General features: G+C 44.2%; 1 protein-coding gene across 1 annotated transcript in view; it reads left to right on the top strand.

Moving 5' to 3' along the window:
- The window catches only part of anapc1 (anaphase promoting complex subunit 1), a 206103-nt gene that overhangs the window by 90803 nt on the left and 97966 nt on the right, over positions 1 to 17334 (top strand). The window contains exons 33-36 of the mRNA XM_056291362.1: positions 3244 to 3384; positions 11793 to 11945; positions 12151 to 12232; positions 15000 to 15091. Of these exons, the coding sequence (XP_056147337.1) occupies positions 3244 to 3384; positions 11793 to 11945; positions 12151 to 12232; positions 15000 to 15091 (468 nt within the window). The remainder of the gene's footprint in view (positions 1 to 3243; positions 3385 to 11792; positions 11946 to 12150; positions 12233 to 14999; positions 15092 to 17334) is intronic.

Below are 17334 nucleotides of genomic sequence, written 5' to 3'. Positions count from 1 at the left end.
TCTTACTTGCTCCAGCCTCCTGACTGCAAACCTTCAGTCCACGCACAAACGTCTCCGCTCCCAGTTCCGTGTCGAAAGTCACCAGAAGTTTAGCTGGGTGAATTATTCCGTATCGCAGGTCTGGGATAGAGAGGGAGGCCAGCTGCTTCTTCGCCATGTCAAAAACGTTCTTTCGCTTGAGGAATTCGGCAGAAACGTCAGGGAAAAACATGACTCTGGTTATGGCAAAATATTTGACCCTTGCTTCTGGCAGTTTCCATGTCCCGAGACTTATCCACATAATTTAGGAATTTCATTATCACCACCCTGGTTCGCCCAGCATACCGTGCATCAGCTTCGGCAGTTTTGCCAATTCTGTGCGCTCTTTCAATCAGTAGGGGCTCCAGGACATTATATTCACCAAGCACCTCAGGGATCCACTTTTCCAAAAAGAGTACGTGTATCAGTTCCCTCCTGCTTCTCTGGCTGACCCACCAGGCGAAGATTAGAACGGCGGTCTCGGTTTTCCAAATCATCCATTTTAAGCACTAATGTTTCAATCGCCGCTTTCATCATAGTGTTCTGGTTTCTCAGGGACTCGATATCCTCTTGGTTGGTGCTTATTCTGTCATCAGCTTCTGTAGTACGCACTGGCGCCGCCTTTAGTTAGCCCTGTATGCTTCGTATAGCATTTAATAGCCCATCAGGTCTTGATACAAAGTCTTTTTCCGTTGTATGAATAGGGTTAAGGATTTGGCTTGGGCTAGCTGCCACAGCCGCTTCGTTAGCATTGGGGCTAGTTTGCTGCACTGGGTCACACATGGTGTCTGATTTCGTAGATTTTTGAGCCTTTGCTGATGGTTTCAGTGCCATTTGAGCCACTACGTTACTGTAAACAAAAAATTGTGACTGTTGACAGATTCTGTATAGGCTATCTGGTTGCTTTATTCCCCAAACTTTTCTGCGGAGCTCTGACACACATCTGCTCAGCACAGCGCCATAACCAGAAGTGACCCTCCTTCATCCTTATTGGTAGAATTAGAGGTAATGGTGATGAGCTGTGTGCTTCAGTGGAAAAAAAGAGGCAGTGCACTCACACATCAGTCTTTTAAAAGAGGTCAGGTCTGTTGGGTCAAGAGTACTCAAAGCGTGACCTTTCCATAGAAACAATACAAAAACACAGGTAGCGCTTCAGTTGTCCGCTGCACAGTGCCAGAGTTGGTCTCCGCTCATTCCAATTAGACAAGTGTGAATTCGGAGCCATGTTCAGATTTGCTGCACTGAGTGTTGCAAGGTATTTAGTATTTAACATCAGTTTTAGCTCCAGTGTTGTACATGTGAGTCAGGGTAACATACTAAACAGGGTGCGAGGTCATTCATTGCAAATCGTAGTGACCTTTCATTGAAATTGAATGGAGACAGTGATGACGAGCAGCTTCTGTGCTTCCTCTATGACTTAATTCAATTGTAAAAATTCAGAACAGTTACTGATTGATATGTTGATATATTGGTATCATATACTCGTTTTTTTTTCTCCCCTTCCCTTTTCAAAAAGAAAATGCTAAACCTTTACCAAATTAATATGTTCATACTTTTCTTAATTCAGGCATACAATTAAAATTGTTGACAATTTTTAAGAAGTCTACTCCAATATGAAGATGGCTGAAGATGTTAAATGGCGGCATGAACTCAGGTTTGCAGTGGCCTCACCCAGTGAAGATGGCGACGCCAACTTACGTTTGCGGCGGCCTCACCCAGTACCATTCATGCAGTGTCTTTGTCCACGTCTGCGTCTAAGTTTGTCTTCGTTTGATGGCTGGGAGAGCTGGCGCTGGATTGGCTGAGAGAGCTTGGTCTGCCATGTCCTGTGGGCCCTCCTGTGGGCCCAGGGACCATGGCCATGCCTGGAGCTGCACCAAAAGAGGAAATACTGAGGGCGGTGTGACAGGATGCTGAAGCGGGGCAGGCTAAGTTAACTGCTAGCCCATGCAGACTGGCAGTTCCGATAACATCAAGGGCTGTCTGGCGGCAGCCTCTCCTAGCATTGGCTGGGTTTTTGGTATCGTCGTGTGGACTGCAGGGAGGTATGTCAAATGTGTCTGGCTAAGAGAGCTGGCATGGGATCGGCTGGGGGACCCTGGTCTGCTGTGTGCGGCGGGCTAAGGAACTACAGCCCTGCCTGGAGCTGTGCCCGAGGAGGAAACACTGAGGGCAGTCTGATGACGTGAAAGCGGGGCAGGCTAAGCTAACTGCTAGCCCATGCAGACTGGCAATTCCAACAGTCATCCTGGCGTTCACTCTCTTGGACAGTGAAAAACTTTCTTTTCTTTTTTTTAATCTTTTTTGATATGTTGGATATAGTATGTCTTTTTGTAGGTTGTTTTTTTTTTTTTTAGTTTGGATATGTGTCTTGTAGTTTGGATATGTGTTTTTGTCTTTGTGTTGCACTGCTGTGGGCTGGAGGAAACGATATTTTGTTTCATTTCATGTACACAAGTGCATGAAATGAAATGACAAATAAATAAATGTGCCTGATATGCATACCTTTTCTCTTTATATGGAAATGACCCCTTATTTATGACCACTCCTTGATCAATAGCCCACATTTACACCCAAAATATCAGTTAGATAACACCAACAGATTAAGATGTGTCTATGCATAAAATATATGTGCTCAAGACCGCAGGTAGGATGCATTTTCCCAAATAAAACTGAGTCTCAAAAACTTTCATGAATTTGTACTTTTTGTCTTAATGTCTGGATGAATAATATGTGAAGAAAAACATTCATATCCAGCCTAATAGGTTGGGGCAATGGTCATTCATTCCCCAATACGTCTTGTGTAGGTGTAGAAATGACATTATCTTATTTGCAGACCCTCTGTGAGAGCCATGCTGCCTTCCTACAGTCTGTCATTCTGTCACTTCTGCTGGGGACTGCCCTGGAGTCACATTGTGCTCTTATGTCTCATATCTCACACACACGCACACACTCTCTCTCTCTCTCTCTCTCTCTCTCTCTCTCTCTCTCTCTCTCTCTCTCTCTCTCTCTCTCTCTCTCTCTCTCTCAAGCACAGAGGCAAGCTCTAAACTTATTCCTTGGAGTTTATGCTCTAGTTTTTACCCCCCTGTTTCCACTGTTTCTTTTCATTTTTTTTTCTGAAAGGACTGTGAAAAATAAGTTTGTTAAAAGTACATGATAAATACAGTTGTCCTGATCTGATCTCCTGTACTAAGGAAACGTGACTTTGTATTTTTATTTAAGGTGGATTCAGCTTGGATTGCCTACAACAAGCCGAAGAGTCCTGAGCTGGCTAATGAATACGCAGGCTTCCTTATGGCCCTCGGCCTCAATGGACACCTCACCAAGCTGGCCACACTCAACATACATGACTACCTTACCAAGGTACACACACACACACACACACACACATGCGCGCATGCACACACATTTGTTTTTCTGTTCTTGTGTGGACCTTCATTGACTACAATCATTCCACAGCTCCTTACCCTAACCTTATCCACCAGAACTACATGCCTCAATCTTAATCCTTAATTTAAATTTAACCTAATCTGAATTTTTAGAATCTTTTTATTGCATTTTTGCACAGGTTTATAAGACAAACAGAACAAAATGTAAACGTGCCTGTGAGTTTTACCCCATGAAAACCAAACCTACCAGCCAATAACCCACCCTCAGTTCACCCAACTGCACCCGAAATTGGAGAAGCAAAACAAGTGGACGAAAAAAAACTGTGTGTACATGTGTGTGTGTGTGTGTGTGTATATATATATATATATACACACACACACACACACACACACACATACATATCCATACATACAAATGTACATACATGTAAAATAAATAAATACATGAAATAGAAAATTGAATTAAACATTTTTTAAGAAAGAAGGGGATGGGGGAAGGGGAGAGGAAAACAGGGAGGTTGCTCAGCTATCCTCAGGGTCAGGTAGAACTATCAAATTATTTATATTGTCCAAGAAGGGTGTCCATGTTTTAGTAAAAGGTCTCAGGGAGCCTTTAAGAGAGAGTCGGAGTTTTTCAAGCTTGATACTATGTAGAACCTCTTGAACAGGGCTTAATTTGTGCCGGAGCAAGCTGGAGCGCGCTTCGGGACCTCCCAGATTTGGACTGGCACCTATTTGATTGGTTCCGCCACCTCTTTTGTCACTATATAAATCTGTAAAAACATTTTCTCTAATATTTAGTGTTATCTGTTCTGTCACTCTCTTATTTCCCATTGACGTTTTTCGTAAATCGCTTGTTTGCTGACGTTTGATGCATTTTAAATCAGTCATTTTTTTTTTTTAAATAGAGAGAGAGAGGTCAATCGCTCAAGTCATGCAGTGCACGCCACGTCACAGGAGCTAACATTACTGCGATATCAGACTCACAACTAGCCACCTACTCTGTCAAAAAGACAGTCAAATTTGTTTGGTTTTTTCAGACCAGCAGGTCAGCCGAACCCTAAGAAAGCCATGGTAATTTCGGAAGACCAACAGGGAAGGGCACAACACAGCACAGCAGCAGCTAGCGCAAGCGTGGCAGCACCTGCTACTAGCAAACATGATGAGCAGGAGGAAAAAGAGGAGCATAACAAGGAGAACATAGCATTAGAGTGCGATGATGGTGGAGTTGGAGACGACATGAGTGCAGTTGGTGGTGAGAAAGGTGTAATTTGGACAGAAGCTCAATTCAGCATAATAAAAAGCTATTATCCATGGCTTACAATGAGCAAGACAGGTAGTTTGGGCTGTGAGATTTGTAAAAAAGTCAAGTCATTGGGTCCAAAAAAAAGCTGCTGGCATGAAACTGGCTAAAGAATGGGTCTCTTGCTCAGTTACATCCTCTGCCGCGAACCCCAAAAAACAACAAAGGGCTTTAAGGAAAAAGATATGCGAGTGTAACCTGCACGACAGGGGAATGGGCCTATGCTTGCGCAGGGACAGTTTACAGTCTAATGTCTAAGTTCAGTGGAGATTGGTGTAGGTTTTTTTTCTAGACCAGATTCTAGTACTCACCCCAAAGACAACACACACACTCGTGGGTATAGTTTACAATAAAAAACCAATTTATTTCAACAGTTCAAAGTAGTTATTTCAATAGCAATACTAAATTAGATGTGTTTTATATATATATATATATATATATATATATATATACACTCACCGGCCACTTTATTAGGCACACCTGTCCAACTGCTCGTTAATGCAAATTTCTAATCAGCCAATCACATGGCAGCAACTCAATGCATTTAGGCATGTAGACATGGTCAAGACGATCTGCTGCAGTTCAAACCGAGCATCAGAATGGGGAAGAAAGGTGATTTAAGTGACTTTGAACGTGGCATGGTTGTTGGTGCCAGACGGGCTGGTCTGAGTATTTCAGAAACTGCTGATCTACTGGGATTTTCACGCACAACCATCTCTAGGGTTTACAGAGAATGGTCCGAAAAAGAGAAAATATCCAGTGAGCGGCAGTTCTGTGGGCGAAAATGCCTTGTTGATGCCAGAGGTCAGAGGAGAATGGCCAGACTGGTTCGAGCTGATAGAAAGGCAACAGTAACTCAAATAACCACTCATTACAACCGAGGTATGCAGAAGAGCATCTCTGAATGCACAACACGTCGAACCTTGAGGCAGATGGGCTACAGCAGCAGAAGACCACACCGGGTGCCACTCCTGTCAGCTAAGAACAGGAAACTGAGGCTACAATTCGCACAGGCTCACCAAAATTGGACAACAGAAGATTGGAAAAACGTTGCCTGGTCTGATGAGTCTCGATTTCTGCTGAGACATTCGGATGGTAGGGTCAGAATTTGGCATCAACAACATGAAAGCATGGATCCATCCTGCCTTGTATCAACGGTTCAGGCTGGTGGTGGTGCTGTAATGGTGTGGGGGATATTTTCTTGGCACACTTTGGGCCCCTTAGTACCAATTGAGCATCGTGTCAACGCCACAGCCTACCTGAGTATTGTTGCTGACCATGTCCATCCCTTTATGACCACAGTGTTCCCATCTTCTGATGGCTACTTCCAGCAGGATAACGCGCCATGTCATAAAGCTCGAATCATCTCAGACTGGTTTCTTGAACATGACAATGAGTTCACTGTACTCAAATGGCCTCCACAGTCACCAGATCTCAATCCAATAGAGCACCTTTGGGATGTGGTGGACCGGGAGATTCGCATCATGGATGTGCAGCCGACAAATCTGCAGCAACTGCGTGATGCTATCATGTCAATATGGACCAAACTCTCTGAGGAATGTTTCCAGTACCTTGTCGAATCTATGCCACGAAGGATTAAGGCAGTTCTGAAGGCAAAAGGGGGCCCAACCCGGTACTAGCAAGGTGTACCTAATAAAGTGGCCAGTGAGTGTATATTACTCTATTATACTTTTTAAAAGTTCTTCCTAATATTCTATTTATTGTCTATATCTATCTATATTCTATTTTATACCCTTCTAATATATTACTTATGCAGCCATATTCTACACTAACAAATTAAAGAAAATAATCCAAAATAAAGTATGAGTGCACTCAAAGAAAATAATAAAGAAAAGAAAAGGGGGAATGATTCAGTCTTCCAATCTGTGCAAGGTGCAATGTCCAGATCCTACCACAATCACAGGGGCAAGTTAATGTAGAGGCGATGATGATGAATCCAAATCCAGGGCGATGATGGGGGTATCCAAGGGTTCCAAAAGGTGTAGCAAGGGGGGTTGTTCGGGGTACTAAAAAAACCAGTCAGGATTCCAGCAGCGTACAAAACACAAGAGAAAAGAGTCTTCCTTCTTCCTTCAACAGGAGATCATCTGTCAAGGAAGCTTCGTGGGAGGGATCTTTTTTGTCGTAGTTCAAATGTCCTGTAGCTCAAATATCCGTAGTTCAACTATCAATAATTCAAGTATCCATAGTCAAAGTTGTCCGTATTTCTAAATATCCGTATTTCTCTTCTCTATTGTTGACGGTTGTTTGTATGGTTTAAACTCTGTAGCTCGTGTGCCTCCTAGAGGCTACTCGTGGAACTTACATACGTCACAGGGTACATGTAATCATGTGGGTTACACGAGCATGGAAAGACTAAGGCACATATAGCAGCATTAAATATTCTGGACAAAGCAAAGGAGGACACATTCACAAATATAGTCATCAATAGCCAATCCCACCAAGTGCAAACAACTGCAAGGGTCTTTCATACAGCTTACAAGGAGGCCAAGCGCCATAGACCAGCTTACAGCTCTTAGCATGAAATAGACTGTCAAGAACTGAACGGTGTTGATATGGGGAGGATTCTCCACTCTAATGTAGCATGTTCCCACATACAACAGCACATTTCAGCCGAAATAAAAAGAAAAATTCTTGAGAGGATAGTTGATTGTGAACCAAAAATCGGACTGATACTGGATGAGGCAACGGGCTTAAATAAAAAGAGCACATTAATTGTGTATTTGAGGCTTCAGTTGCCGGAAATGACAATGCCTGAGAACATATTTATTGATCTTGTTGAGTCATTCCTGGTCGTCCTCTTTGTGGAGTTTGCATGTTCTCTCCGTGTCTGCGTGGGTTTCCTCCGGGGGCTCCGGTTTCCTCCAACAGTCCAAAGACATGTAAGTCAGGTGAATCGGCCATACTAAATTGTCCCTTGGTATGAATGTGTGTGGGTGTGTGTGTGTATGTCGGCCCTGTGTGATAGTCTGGCGGCCTGTCCAGGGTGTCTCCCCGCCTTCGGCCCAATGACTGCTGGGATAGGCTCCAGCATCCCCGCAACCCTGAGAGCAGGATAAGTGGTTTGGAAAATGGATGGATGGATCTGTTATATATATGTGTGTATATATATATATATATATGTGTGTGTGTGTGTGTATATATATATATATATATATATATATACACACACACACACACACACACACACACACACACACTCACAGATATTGGAAGCTTAACATTACACAAATCCAAACACTGAATGGCTTACCCTAACACAAACAAACACGGACAAAATTGTAAGAAAACTGATGTCAGCTCCAGTTCTGTACCAACACACAGTTAAACACTGGTTCATTTAATTATTCACACACTGCGTTGCATGCCAGATAATTGATACCAGAATACAGTACAAACACAAAGGGTTAAAGAAATACTAAATCTCTCTCTCTCTCTCTCTCTCTCTCTCTCTCTCTCTCTCTCTCTCTCTCTCTCTCTCTCTCTCTCTCTCTCTCTCTCTCGCTCTTTCTCTCTCTCACACACACACACACACACACACACACAGACTTATTTCTGAATGAGTGAAACTGAGAGCCACGCACATGCTCCAGGGCAAAACTGCCAGTCAGAGTGAAACCTTTTTAAACGAGACATGCCGTTTCAAGGTGAGAAAAACAACAGGATGCTGCCAGCAAATGCCAGAAAAAAGGCCTTAAGTTATGCACAAATGGAACCCAGTAAATACATGAAGATACGATTTCGATAAGAACAAAGAGACACCAGGATTTTTTTTGTCTTTCTTTTTCCAAAACAGGGTTTGGTTTACATCAGGTTTGGCATTTTCATCTTCGGTTTAAAATGTAAATCAACAAACACGTGTGGTTGAGTTTATTGCAAGAATGCTATTCTTCTTGATCTCTTCTCTATGGAGTAGATGAAGGAACATTTTCTTGATGTTTTTACTTTTCTTGTATATTATTTGAATGTTGAAGAAAAGCCATTTTGGGTTTTATGTCACAGATTTATTTTGTTGTGTCATTGGGCTTTTTTTTTACTAGTGGACTGTCTATAGAATCCCTCCACTCTTTTTATTATACATAAAAATATTACACGTCTTTCACCCCTTTTTTCAAAACTGTTGTCAGGCAGCTATTAATCAAGTGTAAGAGGAAATGGTCTAGCATTAATTTTTTGGTCATTCTCTCCCAAAACTCATCAGGCTATGGGCCTGTTTGTTGGATTTTATCCATTTAGAACAAGTTCGACAGTTTGCTTTGTCCCGCCCGTTCATTATTTTAGAATGCTCTCTGAAATAATCCTGCAATCTTATCAGAATCACTTGATTCTCCTACACATGCACATATGTAGCGAATTCAAGGGGGGCAGCCCGGGAACCGCCGCAGCTGGGACGCGAACCTGAGTCTCCCACACCACGGGTGACTACGTTAACCAGTCGACTAAAGGGTCCGACCCGTTAGCCAAGGGTTAGTGAGTCTATTTATCCGTACACGTTACACTACCCCCCCTCCTTCGGGAAGCGCGTCCCCACGCTTCAGCATATCAACTCCCTCACACCTCTGGGCGCATGCGCTTCCGATGGCCTCACGGTCTCTCCATCCCACTTCTGACACCAATGTAGCGAATTCGGGGGGGCCGCTGGGAACCTCCGCAGCCGGGACGCAAACCCGGGTCTCCCGTACTATGGGCGGCAACGTTAACCAGTCGACGAAAGGGTCCGACCCGTTAGCCAAGGGCTAGCAAGTCTATTTATCCATGCACATTACATAAATATAAGCAGTAAATTTTACACGAGATGCAAACACAACAGGACGTTAAGTGCTCAGGTACAGTGGAAGACATATAGTCAGTAGAAAGAAGAATTAAATGAAAAACATTCTACAGTTGATATACATATTCCAACTTAGCACTAACTGGGCAGAACGGTGGCCCCAGTGGTTAGCGTTGTTACCTCACAGCAAGAAGGTCCTGGGTTCAAACCCCGGGGTTATCCCAGGGTCAGACCAGGTTGTCATTTGTGTGAAGTTTGCATGTTCTCCCCGTTTCTGCAGTGGATTTTCTCTGGGTGCTCCGGTTTCCCCCACCATCAAAAGAAACATGCATGTTAGGGTTAATATTCCTGCCTGTGCCCCTGACCAAGGCAATGGGAAAAGAACTGGAGTTGATCCCTGGGTGCAGCATGAAGGCGGCAGCCCAATGCTCCTAGCTACACAGATCACAGCTAGGATGGGTTAATTTGCAGTAACTGGATTTCCCCAAAGGAATTAATAAAGGACACTTAACCACTGGGCCACCGTGCCGCCCAGTAAGAATGGATGGACTTGACATAGGTTTGTGACTTCTAATTACAGGAGCATCTATGCTAAAAAAAAATTCAGAATAGGCTTTATAACTGCAGTTTTCAAAGCCTTTGGAAGATTACATAGGGCTTTTTTTTTCTTCTTTTTTTTAACTACTTGTAGTAAATCTGTCACCAAGCAGTTAAAAACAGTTTTAAAGGAGCTTGCAGAGCATCAAGGCAGCAGGTGAGCAGCTTAAGATGCAGTGTACACACACACACACACACACACATGGAAATTTAGTCTCTAGGGGTCTAATGAAAGCTGTCAGTTAAGGTGAAAGTGCGTGTTGTCCCTCTCAGGGAGTTGTTTGGTTTCTAAAGGCTCTTCTCAGATGACACTTTCTTTTCAGATGACACTTCGCAGTTGGAACAATGTAAACAGTAGAAGTAATTTTTTCTCTCACAAACTGGTTTTTGTTATAACCGAAATATATTTTTGCCTCAGTGGAAAAGGAATACATGTACATTTTGGCAAGTGGGATTATCTTGGTGTTGTACAATAAGAGAATTGTTTTTGTTTTTTTTTGGATTTTTCTCCTTTTCTCCCCAATTGTGTTTGGCCAATTACCCCACTCTTCCAAACCGTCCTGGTCGCTGCTCCACCCCCTCTGCAGACTACCACATGCCTCCTCCATACATGTGGAGTTGCCAGCTGCTTCTTTTCACCTGACAGTGAGGCCTTTCGCTAGGGGGATGTAGCGCGTGGGAGAATCACACTATTCCCCCCAGTTCCCCCGACCAACCAGAGGAGGCGCTAGTGCAGCGACCAGGACACATACCCACATCCGGCGTCCCACCCGCAGACATGGCCAATTGTGTAGTCCAGCCTTGGGGGTCATCCCGGGTCGTGTGAGTGGAGTTTGCATGTTCTCTCCGTGTCTGTGGGTTTCCTCCGGGGGCTCTGGTTTCCTCCCACAGTCCAAAGACATGTAGGTCAGGTGAATCGGCCGTACTAAATTGTCCCTAGGTATGAATGTGTGTGTGGGTGTAAGTGTATGTTGGCCCCATGTGATGGCCTGGCGGCCTGCTCAGGGTGTCTCCCCGCCTGTGGCCCAATGACTGCTGGGATAGGCTTCAGCTTCCCTGGGACCCTGAGAGCAGGATAAGTGATTCGGATAATGGATGGATGGATGGGTTATGATATGAGGATAAAGAATTTTCAAGAGGCCAACCTAAGGATATTGTCTGTTCACATCCACCCACACATCATCAGAGGTGGATGGGAAGAGGCTTTAACTCTTTGATGTTACAGAAACTCCGACTGCAAGAAAACGCTATGATGTATATGTATATCAAAATTAGAAAATAAACATCCTTGCGGTGCAATGATATTTTTATTTACATGGTCATTTAATAACAGATGTACAAGATGGAAAAACATGTTGATATGCCGTAGGCCATTTTTATAGCAACTGTAATTTCTTTTTATCTCTGTGGATGACCTTCTTTGAAAACTGAACATGGCATTCAACAGTGCCAGGTTTCATTGTTGCATTCCTCGCGTATCATAATGGGTAGAGCATTGTACTAAAACTGTCGTGGTTATTAGCTATGTAGCTCAGTAGTTAAAGCATGGCACTTACACTGCCGGGGTGAGTGGTTAAGCTGTCACTCATGACAGATTTGGTTCTGTAAGCTGAGTTTGATAAAAGAATCCACCAAATGTAAAAAATGTTTCATTGACGTGTGCTGGTTCTGTGTTCTCCTCCTCTACTAGGGCCATGAGATGACCAGTATTGGGCTTTTGCTGGGCGTGTCCTCAGCCAAACTGGGCACTATGGACATGTCAATCACCCGCCTGCTCAGCATACATATCCCCGCTTTGCTACCACCGACTTCTACTGAGCTCGACGTACCACACAATGTACAGGTGTGTTTGTGTGTCTCTGTGTATCAGTGTAAAGTAGTGAAAAGTAGAATGCCTAGTGTAGTGGGCGTTTGGGGTTAGGTGTGTTTGTATGCATGAGTTGCATCAAGATCTGTAAAACTAGTGTTACTATAGAGTATATTTACATCATAATATTGAAATTAAGTTCTCCCTGCCCTGTCCTTTCTTACTCTGTTCTGTTCTGTAGGTAGCTGCTGTGGTTGGCATTGGGCTGGTGTACCAAGGGACAGGACACAGGCACAATGCGGAAGTCCTTCTAGCAGAAATCGGTGTGTGTGCGTGTGTGTTTTTGTGTGCATGTGTTGTTTGTTTGCTGAAAATATTGCAAGTTATGAACTGGATGGTTGCAAATTATCAAGTAAGTTAAGTTATCAACTGGATAGTTCTTAGTTTTACACGACAATCTGGTTACAGAGACAGAACTCTTAACAATTCTGTTTCACTTCGCCTTAAAGTTGCATTTACTCAGAATAGAATAACATGCTCATCATTATCATCATCAGCCACTTTTCTGGGGTCGGGGCGCAGTGGCAGCAAGCTAAGTAGGGCACTCCAGACGTCCCTCTCCCCAGCAACGCCCTCCAGCTACTCCCGGGGGATCCCAAGGCGTTCCCAGGCCAGATTCGACATGTAGTCCCTCCAGCGAGTTCTGGGTCTACCTCGGGGTCTCCTCTCCCAGTTGGCCGTGCCCGGTAAACCTCCAAAGGAAGGCGCCCAGGAGGCATGCTAATTAGATGCCCGAACCATCTCAACTGGCTCCTTTTGATGCGAAGGAGCAGCGGCTCTACTCCAAGCTCCCTCCGGATGTCTGAGCTCCTCACCCTATCTCTAAGGCTGAGCCCAGACACCCTATGGAGGAAACTCAGTTCAGCCACTTGTATCCACGATCTCACCCTTTCAGTCACTACCCAAAGCTCATGACCATAGGTGAGGGTTGTAACGAAGACTGACTGGTAAATTGAGAGCTTTGCCTTCCGGCTCAGCTCCCTCTTCACCGCAACGGTCCGGTATAACGTCCGCATTACTGCTGATGCTGCACCAATCTGCCTGTCAACCTCCCGCTCCATCCTACCCTCACTCATGAACAAGACCCCGAGATACTTGAACTCCTTCACTTGAGGCAACAACTCATCCCCAGCCCAGAGAGAGCAATACACCATTTTCCGGTAGAGAGCCATGGCGTTAGACTTGGATGTGCTGACTCTCATCCCGGCCATTTCACACTCAGCTGCAAACCGCCCCAGTGCATACAGGAGGTCGCGTTCTGATGAAGCCAACAAAACCACATCATCTGCGAAGAGTAGAGATTCAATTCTGAGGTTCCCAAAACGGACACACTCCTCACCTTGGCTGCGCCTTGAGATCCTGTCCATGAATATCACAAACAGAATCGGAGACAAGGGATAACCTTGGCAGAGTCCGACACCCACAGAAAATGTTTGACTTTGTGCCAAGAATGCGGACACAGCTCTCACTTTGGTTATGCAAGGACCGGATGGCTTATTCTTCTTTCTACAAGAATAACATGCTGATTCATCCAAAAAGAAAAAAAATGGAGGCTATCTGCAGGAAACCCAGCTCAGCAGACGTATTGGGCTGTTTGGTGTTTTAACCTGTCTCAAAAGGCATCATTCTCAACCTGCGTAAAAACAGCTGGTTAATGATATACTGAATGATTTTTATGTTCATGTCTAAACATCTAAAGGCAAGTCCTATCACTTTGGATAAATATTAACACAATGATAATTTGTGGAAATTTAACCACACTTGTAGTCAGCTTTTTTCATTCTAAGAGTATTTTGTGCCTGTTTTTGCCCGACTATTCCTCATACAGATACACAAAAGCTATATCCTGTCCTCACCGGTTGGAGATGGTTACTTTAATCAACTGCCCAGGATTTTCCAATCCTTTTACGCTCAGATTTGCAGCCTCCATTGGAGGGCTACAATGGGATTGGGTTCCCATGGGTCCCAACACAAATGTTGCAAGTGCGAGACATTTTAACTCCAATCCAAGTGAAAGTGGGCAGGCAGCATCATGATTGTGGGATGAGTACGGGATGAAAAACTAAATTTGATATGTAAAAATTAGTTGTTATTATTGGGCTTAATCATAGATGTAAATTCATTGTCCTCCAGTAAAACTATTGTGTCCGTATCGTAGTGTGGCGGGCTATTCCGTTGCCTAAAACGTGCAATTTCGAATCCTCATGTTACCTCCGGCTTGGTCGGGTGTCCCTACCGACGCAATTGGGCGTGTCTGCGGGCGGGAAGCCGGATATGTCCTGGTCACTGCACTAGCGCCTCCTCTGGTCGGTCGGGGTGCCTGTTCGGGGGGGGACTGGGGGGAATAGCGTGATCCTCCCACATGCTACATCTCCCTGGCAAAGCTCCTCACTGTCAGGTGAATAGAAGCAGCTGGTGACTCCACATGTATTGGAGGAGGCATGTGATAGTCTGTAGCCCTCCCCGGATCGGCAGAGGGGGTGGAGCAGCGACCGGGACGGCTCGGAGAGTGGGGTGATTGGCCACGTACCATTGGGGAGGAAAAAAGAAGGGGGGGGGGGACTAATGTATCCATATCTGATGAACATGCTGGTTGGTCTATTTCTGAACCCTAACTATGATATAAACCAAACATGTATTTAAGAAAGCTTGTCTTCAGTTCACTTCTGCTAAAGTGGCTTAGTAGACAGTTGAATGACTGTATATGCATTTCCCTAGATTGAAAGAGAATTCCATAATCATTACATGATCTGTCTAACTTCTTTTTTTTGCAGGATGGGAACAAACAGGAGTTTAGAGTTAGGAATTTAGTTGAGGAGAATAAACAGTGTCGTGGGCTGAAATGATTATAATCTCTGAGGGAGCGGGCAGGAGTGTGATTAAACTTGTGTGGGAGTGGACGGGAATGGCTAGAAATCATGTGGTAAAGGGCAGCAGCAGCCGCATTAAAAAAATAGTCCCACGCAGACCTGATGTCTCCATGTCCAGACCCATAGTAAGGATTTCTATGTTCGTGTACACGTGTTTTAGGTCGGCCTCCAGGTCCAGAGATGGAGTACTGCACAGACAGAGAGTCCTACTCACTAGCAGCTGGACTGGCCTTAGGCATGGTCTGTCTGGGGGTGAGTCAAAAAAAACAAACTTCTACTTAAACACACACACACACACACACACACAGCGCGTACAATATAATACAAACAACTTTATTAATCCCGCTAGGGGCAATTTGTTTGGAGCAGCTTGTTGTACACAAAACAGTAACATGCAAACAAACAAATAACACAAACAAATAATAACACTCCAGGGAGATAAATGTGGAATAAATCTATAAGCCTTGTAGGTAATTAATATTGATAGGCTAGTTAAACGTGGTAAACATACTAAGATAAACTTGATAAATGCAATAAAAATATCAGAAAAGAAACACTATGGAGTATTAAGTAGTTGAGTTGCAGAGGGAAAATGACTTAGCACAATAGTTCGTTTTACAAGCAGGTAAAATATAACGACGCCCTGATGGCACCAGAGAAAATACACTTACAAGAACATGTCCAGAAGAAGCCAAAATACTTGCTGCTTTCTTAGCCATGGTTTGTTTTTCGGGAAGACTGTAATGTTTTTACAGGGAAGGTTGGAAGTCCACACAGAGGGATATGTAGAAAGAAACCGTTTATGCCAGTTCACTTAAGTCAGAGCATGCAGTATAGAAGACATCCCAAGCTGTACAATCAAAGCAAGCTTGTAAGCTGGCAATGCTGTTTCCCTTCAGCATTTGAGCATTTTTACTATTTGCTGTCGTCATTTACAGATGGGCTTGTACATCGGCAGAAAAAGTACACTATTGTAGGATGCTCCAAATGAGGCCTATACACACGTGTATACACCAATCAGCCAAAACATTAAAACCAACTGCCTAATATTGTGTAGGCCACCCTCGTGCTGCCAAAACAGCTCTGACCTATCAAGACATGGACTCCACAAGACCCTCTGAAAGTATCCTCTGGTATCTGTCACCAAGATGTTAGCAACAGATCCTTTAAGTCCTCTAAGTTGCAAGGTGGGGTCTCCATGGATCAGATTTGTTTTTGCATCATATCCCACAGATGTTCGATTGAGATCTGGGGAATTTGGAGGCCAAGGCGACACCTTGACCTCTTTGTCATGTCCCTCAAACCATTCCTGAACAATTTTTGCAGTGAGGCAGGGAGTATTATCCTGCTGAAAGAGGACACTGCCATCAGGGAATACAATTACCATGAAGGGGTGTACTTGGTCTGCAACAATATTTAGGTAGGTGGTACGTGTCAAAGCAACATCCACATGAATGCCAGGACCCAAGGTTTCCCAGCACAACATTGCCCAGAGCAGCACACTGCCTCCACTGGCTTACCTTCTTCCCATAGTGCATCCTGGTGCCTTCTCTTCCCCAGGTAAACAACACACACACACCTGGCCATCCACATGATGTAAAAGAAAATATGATTCATCAGACCAGGTCATCTTCTTCCATTGATCCATGGTCCAGTTCTCATGCTCACATGCCCATTGTAGATGCTTTTGGTGGTGGACAGGGGTCATCATGGGCGCTCTGACCAGTCTGCAGCTATGCAGCCGACAATGCACTGTGTGTCTTGACACCTGTCTATCATAGCCAGCATTAACTTTTTAACTTTTTCTAGCAATTTGAGCTACAGTAGCTCTCCTGTGGGATCAGACCAGAAAGGCTAGCCTTTGCGCCCCACACATATCAATGAGCCTTTGGCAGTCATGACCCTGTCACCGGTTGTTCTTCCTTGGACCTCTTTTGGTAGGTGCTGACAACTGCATGCCGGGAACACCCCACCAAAGACATACCGTTTTGGAGATGCTCTGACCCAGTCGTCTAGCCATCACAATTTGGCCCTTGTCAAAGTCGCTCAGATTCGTACACTTGCCAATTATTCCTGCTTCCAACACATCAACTTCAAGAACTGACTGTTCACTTAATTCCCAATATATCCCACCCCTTGACAGGTGCCACTGTAATGAGATAATCAACGTTATTCACTTACCTGTCAGTGGTTTAATATTTTGGCTGATCGGTGTATATGCAGTTTGCACACACACACACACACACACACACACACACGTATGCATGTTAATACCAAGTTGTTGCAAATTAGTTGCCTTCATTTTAATTTGATGGCGTGCCAGGTGGGTGGACAGTAATTTACACAGTAAAGTATCATGGTTTGACTTTCAAGTACTTCCTGTTGTTGTCTGAAGTTTCTGGTGCTCATAGGATATCTGCTCTTCGCAAACCTCACCATCTGGTTCCAGGGTAGGATAAGATAATCAAATTCTACCTCCACTTGTCTTTTTCTTT

The sequence above is a fragment of the Lampris incognitus genome, chromosome 13 (assembly GCF_029633865.1).
Source record: "Lampris incognitus isolate fLamInc1 chromosome 13, fLamInc1.hap2, whole genome shotgun sequence".
In the NCBI taxonomy this organism is placed as follows: Eukaryota; Metazoa; Chordata; class Actinopteri; order Lampriformes; family Lampridae; genus Lampris; species Lampris incognitus.
This window is presented reverse-complemented; position numbering and strand designations above follow the sequence as displayed.